The 9,714-nt window shown below is 43.5% G+C and overlaps 1 protein-coding gene across 1 annotated transcript; it reads right to left on the minus strand.

Annotated features, from left to right (window-relative positions):
• Positions 1-439: 439 nt before the first annotated feature.
• Positions 440-8,234, minus strand: MRPL44 (mitochondrial ribosomal protein L44). The gene is made up of 4 exons (XM_028510315.2): positions 7,991-8,234; positions 5,965-6,433; positions 2,205-2,383; positions 440-1,066 (listed from the first exon to the last, which is right to left on the minus strand). The coding sequence occupies exons 1-4, from the start codon at positions 8,164-8,166 to the stop codon at positions 895-897; spliced, it is 996 nt and encodes a 331-aa protein (XP_028366116.1). The 5' UTR covers positions 8,167-8,234; the 3' UTR covers positions 440-894.
• Between the last annotated feature and the right edge of the window lie 1,480 nt (positions 8,235-9,714).

Raw genomic sequence — 9,714 nt, forward strand, 5'->3', positions numbered from 1 at the left:
AAATACATCTTTTCTGCTATTTATTTTATAGAAAGTGAATGATTAGAAAATGAATTAGCCTTGGCTGGTGTGGCTCAGTGAATTGAGTGCTGGCCTTTGAAGCAAAAAGTTGCTGGTTCAATTCCCAGTCAGGGCACATGCCTGGGTTGTGGGCCAGGTCCCCAGCACAGGGGCACATGAGAGGCAACCACACATTGATGTTTCTTTCCCTCTCTTTCTCCCCACTTCCCCTCTGTCTAAAAATAAATAAATTTTTTGAAAAAAGAAAATGAATTAGTATACAGATTTTTAAACCTAGATGGAATCTAGAGATTGTGTATATACCTCATTGCTACAGTACACAGCTTACATTTCTAAAAGTTAAATTATAACACTACTATTTTAGCTAAAATTAGAGAGGCAACGTTGATTCACCTGGGTAAATCAAATTAAACTATTAAACAATTAAAGAAGAATAACTTTACTGGTGTTGCAGCAAAGTTCACATAAAACATACATTCAAATTATGATACCTCAAAGTTAGGATATAAAATACACCAAACTGTACAAGTTATACACAATAATAAAATCAAGGACCTAGTAAAAATTTATTGGGAAAACATCAAAAAAGACAACACAATAAAAATGATTTTAAAAAATTAAAAAATAAAAGAAAACACATGCCCCGATAAATACTTGTTTAATTGCAGGAACTCGGTATGAGAAGTAAAGCGTTTCTCTACAGTCTGAACACCTGGGACACTGTCTCGCTGTTCTGCTTACAAATTCCGGGTTCCATCTACGGCCACACCACCCTGCACGCCCCCAGTCTCGTCTGATCTCAGGAGCTAAGCAGGGTCGGGCCCGGGCAGCACTTGGATGGGAGATGAACTTCACTTCCTCCAGCTCCGGCGGCTAGCCGGCGGTGAGGGTCTTCTCCGCCCCGCAAGCCTCTCTGGGCCTGGAATAGTCCCAAGGCCGCCTGTTCTCCGTGAAGCCGTACAGTTTCCTGAGCGCCACTCGAGCAGCTTCTTCTTCTGCGACCAGGACTGTCTCCCCAGGGCCTTCTGCCACCAGCTTCTTGTCACTAGGGCGAAAGAACAGCAGCAGTCTGAAAGTACCCGGCGCACCATCAAGCACACTCCACAAGTCGGTTTCGCCCTGTAAATCTCGTTTTGGAGCCTCTACCCACCAGGAGCAACAGAAATACTGTACCATTGTTTTCTTTCTACCAGCAATAGTACATGTGAACTGTGACAAAAGATATGTTTAAGGCTTGCCGGCCTGAGAAACAGAAAAGTATCTTTCCATTTGGCTTCCCACTTGAATTGAAACTACAGACAAAACTTGACACCACCACCTGCTTTCTCCTTTGTGATGCCCTCCATTGGTTATAGGGCTATAAAGCCCCTGTCACATAAAGATTAGAAAAAGTTACCCAAATTCTTAGTTATCTTGGATATTCAATGTTTACAGTTAACACTCCAACCCACCTGGATTCAACTGGGGGCAGGTCAACTGTCACTAAGAACACCAGAAAGTTCCGAGCGTAAGGTGATTTACATATCCGTATACACTGGACAACCCAACCCTTCCTTTCCCAGTCTTGGCTCAGCTAAAACTGTTTAGGTGTGAATTATGGTTAAATCTGTAAAACTTGAGTCAAAACTTTCATTTTTTTCTTACAGCAATACTTAGATTAACGTGTATGCCATGAAATTTACTGGTTATTAAAAGCTACTATTAGCATAAAAAAGGTGAAGGTATTAAGAACTACAAATTGGCAGTTACAAAACAGTCACGGGGTGTCAAGTACAGCGTAAGAAATACAGTCAGTAATATTGTATTAAGTATGTGTGGTACCAGGTGGGCACGTGAAATATCAGAGGATCAGTCTGTAAATTATATAACTGTCTAACCACTATGCTGTACACCTGAAACCAATATAAAATAATATTGAATGTCAACTGTAACTGAAAAATAAAAAACAAAAAGAAAATTTAAAATAATTCAGGGGAAATAAAAAAGACACTGCCAGCAAACCATGGATCACGTACCTTTCCCTAAGAATGGCCAACAGGAAAGGAAGTGGTACTCAGATAATCACGGGAATGAGATTTTAAAAAATCTTTTAATGCAATGAGAGATTTTACCAAGGAATTGTGAAAAATCATTTTTAAGGTCTCCAGACAGTGTTACAAAATTCAGATTGAACTTTTACTAACCAGTATAAGCCAACGAAAAACACGGGCAAAGCTGTGGTGCCCCCGGACTGCCTGGTGAGCCTGGACTCGGGGGCTGACACATTCCTCTTCTTCAGCTCTTCCACCAGGAGCCCCATGGGGTTGACCACGCTCCAGATCTCAAAGAGGTCTTTTCCAGTTAGCTGAGTAATTAAGAAGTCCTGCATACAAAAACATAATGTATATGTTTAAGTTAGTGTAAAGAAAATAAGGACTAGAACTCAAAAGTATAATTTCAACAGAAATTAAAAACTTATGGGAAGTAAAAGGAAAAAAGTACTATTCCTTCGCATTCCCACATAGTTTTCTCAAATAAATTTTATTACAATGATCCTAGGTGAAGGTAACATCCTGTCTCATCATTAAGAAATATATTGTTATCAGTAAGAAAGATATTTTTAAAGAGAGTTTAATTAATTAATAAACAGTAATAACTTCTGGCAGAAACTCCTACAGAAAGGCACTGAGGACCTTCGAAGTTAGCACTACTTCTTTGTGCAAGTTCATGATTTTAAAAAGTCACTGAAATGATCATTTCATGGTTTTGGTGGCCGTGAAGCTGGGGAGATCCTGGCCAGGCCAAGGACTCGATATCTCACTGTCCCCGGCCCTCCCTCCCCAGAACACACCCAATAAAATGCTTTGATCCCACCCTCCCCCACCAGTGGTAATCAGTTCACATGAACTGCCTTTTTAAAGTGTTTATGCCTTGATATACTACTTTAAATTTAAACAACTAAAAAAACAGAGGAACTAATTATGAACTTTCAAAGCAGAATTCTTTTTGGCAATAAATTATATTGAATAGGAAATATGGGAACAAACGTTAATTGTCACAATGGTACGCTATGTTAACAAACAGTATATAACAGGAAGGGTAAATGGGAGAAGATGGGAGAAATAAAAAAAAGGATTTCTTAGTTCATGAAATAGTCACTTTCATTACAACATTTCCTTGGCTTTGTTAATAAAAAAATATTCATAAGGCCATTCTCAGCTGGGGATTTTGAATCTTTTAATGTACAGAGACAGAATGCTTACAGGATGTACACAGTTGTTCACCCATGTATGAATCACTGGATTGTTATTTCCCATATAGAATAACCAGCTGTAGGGTAAGGAAAAATAATTCTAATGCCTAAGATAGCCATAGGAATATAGAAGATCATCTCTGGGGTGATGACTTATGCCTCCTATTCCTTCCTCCTGGCTCCTGATCTTACCAGTTCACTATCAGAGCTTTCAGCAGGGTGTGCGTTGTTGACTATCCCAATCTCATCTCCCCGTAGCAGGGAGGGAGCGCGAAGAAACGTCTCTAAAATGCATCTCTGACCATGGAGATCTACCATCTAAAACCCCTCCAGCTGGCTCTACATTGGCCTTGACAAGACCATCAAATACACACTCCCTAGCTGCGCTAAGAACAGTGCTGCTCACATTTGGGGGGCAAAGGCAGCACCTGGAGAGCTGCTGAAGCAGATTCCTAGGCCCGCCTCGCAGAGATTCTGATTCAGGAGTCTGAGGGGCTGCCTGAGAATCTGTATCTCTAATGAGGTCTCGGCAATGCTAATGCTACCTCTGCCAAACCGTGTTCTGAGGAGCACCGAGTTTAAAAGATCTTCCACACTCTGTCTGGCTCTTAAAGGTCCACACTGTCTCCCATCCCTTTTCCAGATTTAAAACAATCTGGCCACACCACATGACTTGTAGTCTCCCAAGCACAAGATCATCCACCAGGCTTCTTCCTGGAATATTCTTCGGGACATGCATAACCTCTGTAACCCTAACCCCTAACCCTGCTAGGGTTGCCTCCGCTCTTTCTAGTGCCTCCATGAGAGCCTCCCACATTCCACCACCCAATCTGCCCAGTGCCCCTCAAGGCAAAAATGCAAAAATCGTATCCTGTTTAGCTCAGGGAGCTCAGTGCCTGGCAGGAATAACACAGGACAATTCAAACCTGTCGATTCTGGGATGGGAAACTAACAAACAAACAAAAAACCTAAACTAAACAAACACTCCTGACTTAGGCAGAGGTCTCTGAATCATCTAACAGGCCCTGCGCCTGGAACTGTCGAAGAGGCACTAAAACAGGGTGAGCAAATATGTCCAGAATGCTCTCACAACTACCTCACAGAGATCTTGAGAAAGTGACGGAGAATTGTTGAGAGGGTTCTAAGACTCCGAAGAAGAGACGGCGATAAAAAAAGAGAAATGGAAATCAAGGAAGGACTTGTGAGAACGTCTTTAGAAAAAGCTATTTAGCCCTGGCTGGAGTAGCTCAGTGGATTGAGCACGGGCTGCAAACCAAAGCGTCGCAGGTTCAATTCCCAGTCAGGGCACATGCCTGGGTTGCCGGCCAGGTCCCCAGTGGGAGCCATGTGAGAGGCACCCACCCATTGATTCTCTCTCTCTCTTTCTCCCTCCCTTCCCCTCTCTAAAAATAAATAAAATCTTTAAAAAAAGAATATTAAGTATAAAAAACAAGCTATTTAATTCTGGGAGGGGAAAGCAGGGGACACCTTCCTTTTCCCCTCAAGCCCAGGGCCCTTGACAGTGTCCACGGCCTTCGACCTGGGGCAAGGTCAGCTGGCAGCCAACACACGTCCCTGGCTTAAAGGCAGGAGGCCAGCAGAGGCCGCCTGTAGTAGTGGCCTCTGCAGCGGACGTCTCGGGTACAAAACTCCTGAAGACCTGATGTGGGACTTGCGGAGGGCTGCCACTTGTAAAGAATCTTTCCAGGAAACCACACGCCAAGAAGGGCAGGAGCAGCCCAGGCCATGTCAAGGAACATGGCTGGAAGGTTCCAGCAGGGGACACGAGGCCCATTAGAGCTGGTTTCAATGTCAACCAGGCTCAGAAAGCACTTCACTAACTCACAGTCATCAAGCCAAGTGAAAATTGTTCTCCTTCTCTTTCCTGGAGCTCCCACTCCAGAAGGGTCAGTCGACATACCTGCTTCCCAGGGGCAGACCCATCACAGGCCTTAGCAGGGGAAAGGAGACAGGTTGTACCTACGAACGGAGCCTGAGTGTTGGTAAATAAATACACATGTCCTTCTCTATAAAACCATCAAACTCGGTATCGAAACTAAATGGATAGATTCCAACAGCAAGGGATGCCGGTTTAAAAGGTCCCACATGCAAATGTCTGAATCAAGACTGGTTTTGGGTTTTTTTTTTTTTGACTTAAGGTGATTGCATGACTTCTCATTTTATAAGAGTAACCAAAAACTCATGCTTTCCTCCAATGCAGAGGACAGAAACTCTCTCAGTTAATAACTTCTAAGAGGACAGTGGGAGCCAAGTCATATGGGTCACATTTCATTTTAATTAGCTAAGCCACTGGCTCCCAAGAAGCTAGATGTACGTCACCGGAAACCAGAAATCCAAGGTTCTATTACTCACGGTTCCGAAGCACACTGGGCCCTCCAGTGGCTCCTTCCATCTCCTTCACTCACCACGCAGCTGCTCAGCATCTACTACGGGGGCACTATCCCTGGACCTCGGGGTGTAAAACTAAACACATGGCTTGCAGCCCTTCCAAATTCACAAGCCAGCATCCAACATTCACTCCCGAGAAGGTCCTCCATGACACATAACTGGAATAATCATTATACTACCATGAAAAAGTTTTGGGTCTCTCTCATTTCACACAAAACCTTCCAAAGTCATACTGCACAGAAATGAATGACAGAAAGAAATGCTCCAATTTGTTTCAGTACATGCAATGAACAATGACCTACCCTGATGAAAAGTGCGGTTCTCTCTGGGCCGCTGCTCTGCAGCAGGGCTCCAACGACTGCAAAGAAAGTCCGCTGTAACACAGTCGGGGGGACTGGAAATGCCGCACTCAGCGTTAGCTGCTCCACCGCCAGGTTTCTAGCCACGTGGCACACGACGTCCTCGCCTGTGAGGAAGTCGACCAGACTCTGAACGCCTTCAGTAGGCAGGTGTGGGAACGCGTCCTCCAGGAATTGGGTGAGGCAAGCTTGTGAAAAAGATGACCCCTGTTCAGAGAGTTCTTGATTATCTTTAATATTCAGAAGAACAGCTTCTTTCTCTATTCCCAGCTTTTGGCGCTTGGCCTCCTCACTTTTAATATAGCAGCTGTTCACAAATGCAGTTTTGAGGAGATCTAAGGAAAAGGCTTCTTGTAACCGGTGTCCAAAGGCTTGGATTTCAGCGTGGTAGTCCCAGTTGGGCTTCTCTGACCTGGAAACGGGAAACAGAGGACAGCACACAGGTGGTAAGGAAAACGACAGGATGTTACTCTGGTGCGAAGATTGTTCATTGATGATGCACTCCTGTTAATTACATAACGGAAATTTCACAAAACTTTCATGTTAGTGCCATGCTTTGATTTTTTAAAAGTTAAAATTCAAGTCAGATGATTATTTGTTCTTTGCTAGATACGCTGTTGGAATATTTTTTTGCCTTTCAGCCAATTGCTATATTAAAGTGCTCTAACCATGCAACTACACTTAATACCTAGGTGTGAAATACAGATTATAATTTCAAAGGTTCAAGCCATAAACAATAAATACATTGTATTTATCACATATTTTGTTGAAAACATCCATTTAAATTAGCAATTAAGAAGTAGAAGTTCAAAATCATTCCCAAGAATGACTGAAAGTTTTTTTAAAGACCATTAACCTGAAATAAAACTTTTAAGTAAAAGAGGGAAGCAAAGTATAAAGAACTGAATTATAAATAAAATGTGTATGTAATCCACAAATTTCTTCCAACTATAAAATCCTAAAATGACTAGCCTCACAATAATCAGAGAAATGTGAATTAAAAAGAAATAGTATGCCCTAGCTGGCGTAGCTCAGTGGATTGAGCGCAGGCTGTGAACCAAAGCATTGCAGGTTCGATTCCCAGGCAGGGTACATGCCTGGGTTGCAGGCCATGACCCCCAGCAACCGCACATTGATGTTTCTCTCTCTCTCTTTATCCCTCCCTTCCCTCTCTAAAAATAAATAAATAAATCTTTGAAAAAAAGAAAAGAAATAATATTAGGAAAAGTAGTTAATATTTGTGTTCAAACAGTACAGGAATATGAGTATGCATATTCCTACTAGTAAGTGTATAAACCACATTACCTAACTTCTTTTAAGGGGGGCGGAGGGCAACATTAAAGTAGCTATCGAAATTTCATACTAAATCTCCAAAGGAGTAATAACTTCAAAGCTATTGACTGTTACACCAGTTGTAATAGCAATAATATGGAACTCAAATGCCCGTAAGTGTAGCCACAAAAGAGCTAAGTGCATCCATTTGTACTGCCACGACGAGACGTCAGACACATTATTTGAGAGCAAAAAGATGCAAAATCTCGTGTATAGTAAGATCTGATTTGGTCCTATGAAGATCTGCATCTCTTTTTACCCGACCTTCTATTACTGAAACAAGATTAATTAGAGCGAAAACCTAAACCTAAAATGTTTCCCTTTTACTGTAGACAGTGGACTTGTGGTGAAATACACTTAATTTTTTTCTCCCTCTAAACCGCAACCCTGGGCAGCGCCTTCTTCTCGCTTGTCGCAGTGGACAGGCTTCTAAATGGGAGTCCCAACGCGTGGAGGGCACAACTCCAGCATCTTTGGCTCAGTCCACGCGTCCTCGTCACAGGGATGTTTATATCGCAAACCTCGCACCAGGCGCCCGTTGGCGACGAAGGACCGCTCCCCGCTGCCGGGCCGAGGCCAAGCGGGAGGTCCCAGGTCCTCGATCGCCACCCTGACCCCTTCCCGAGGCGGCTCCTACCGGCGGACCGGCGGCGGCGGGTTCCGGAGCAGGCGCCACCGCTCCAGCTCCTTCTGGAAGCGGACGGCTGCGCGGAAGTCCTTCACTCCCCGCGCTGGCGGGGCTCGAGCGGGGATGGCCGGTGCCAGGAGGCAGCGAGGGCCCCGCAACAGCAGCCTGACCAACCCGGATGCCATTGCAGGGGAGAGGGCAACGGAAGGAGGAAGGAAAAACGCCGGAACAGTGTCGCGGTAACACAGCCCCGTCGGAATTGGAGCGCTAAGGTAGGCTGGGGCGGGGCCAGCGCTCTGTGGGCGGGGCGGCTGCGGTTGAGTGACACTGCGCGTGAGCTGGTGTTGTTGGTCCTAGCCGGAGCTCGGGGTCACTCTTGGGTGAGCAGGTAGGTAGTGAAAGGCGTTTGGATCCAGAAATTTATAAAAGAGGTTGCTTCACCTTGTCAATTGTTCCTTCCTTTCTCGTTAAAGCAAAACAAAAAACTTCTTTTACGTTCAGTTTAAAGAAAACACTAGCTCAAAAAAAAAAGAAAATACTTCTCAGCAACATATATTTAGCCTTAGTTCCAGATCATAAACGGAGCAACCATTTGAGCAAATATTCATCTGGTCTGTCTCCAAAAAAACCTTCGTTTCAGGAGTCCTGGACAAAGAGTTACTGACTTAGCTGAAATTAAAACTTTTAGTTTAAAACAACCTTTTTAAAAAGCATTAGGGGAAAAAAAGAGGACAAGGGGAAAAATACATCAACATGGGAACAGTGGATATATATGTTTTTTTTAAATCTTCCACGCTTTAACATTATTATATTGCTGCCCTACCAAGCTTAACATAATTTTTTAAAAATGTAATATTAATTTGCAGAGGATGTCTTGTCTGAATTCCCAATTTTGAGCTGCCTCCTGAACATGTAGACCCTCAAAGAAGTACCTCTTTCTGCAGTCTCTCTTCTTGTGGGGGGCACCGGCGTGCCTTGAAGTAACCGAGACTGCGCTCCTATGTTGGGTCCTGGTTGGAACAAATCAACTGAAAAAAAAAATAAAGGAAATGTGGAGTATTTGAATACTGACAAGTTTTTTAAAAAAATAATCAGAGAATTATTGGAGGTTTACAATGGGGGTATTTTAGTTTTGTTTTTAAAAAGTCTTTACTTTTTAGACATTTATGCCAAAATATTCACTTGTGAAAAATAAGCTACCTCAGATTCTCAGAATAATCAGGGTGGGAGTAGGTTGGGTTATTCTTGGAATAATCATGGCCATGAGTTGATGTCAAAAAGTAAATTAAATTTAATTTAAAAAATGCAGATTAAGCCAGTCTTCTGCTCAAACTCTCCAATGGTTTTCCACCTCACCTAAAGGAAAAACCAAAGTCCTTACCATTCCTCAGGCCTGACATGGTCTGTCCGGTGACCCATCTGTCCTCATTTCTGTCTGCACTTCTCACTCACTCTGCTCTAGCATCCTAGCTACCTTGCTAATCCTAGAAACCCTGACGCCTGCCCTCACCGCAGGGCCTTAGCATTTGCTGTCTCCTTTTCCAGGCCAGCACTTCTCCCATATTTCTACCCAGCTTCCTCCCTCCTCTCCTTCTTCCTGGGAGGCTAAAATGTCACCTTCTTCCTGAAGCCTTCCCCTTTCCTGGCCACCTGTCTCAGGTTGCATTCTCCAGAAGCAGCAGATGCTGAGACAGAAATTGGCACGCAGGGTGTTTATGAGGGATCCATAGCTG

The sequence above is a fragment of the Phyllostomus discolor genome, chromosome 4 (assembly GCF_004126475.2).
Source record: "Phyllostomus discolor isolate MPI-MPIP mPhyDis1 chromosome 4, mPhyDis1.pri.v3, whole genome shotgun sequence".
Taxonomy (NCBI): Eukaryota; Metazoa; Chordata; class Mammalia; order Chiroptera; family Phyllostomidae; genus Phyllostomus; species Phyllostomus discolor.

Coding starts and splice junctions, on each gene's coding strand:
- MRPL44 (XM_028510315.2), bottom strand. CDS start 8,166: ATGGCATCCGGGTTGGTCAGGCTGCTGTTGCGGGGCCCTCGCTGCCTC. Junction 6,434..7,990: donor CCGCCGCCGCCGGTCCGCCG/GTAGGAGCCGCC, acceptor TCCCGTTTCCAG/GTCAGAGAAGCCCAACTGGG. Junction 2,384..5,964: donor GAACCGCACTTTTCATCAGG/GTAGGTCATTGT, acceptor TTTTGTATGCAG/GACTTCTTAATTACTCAGCT.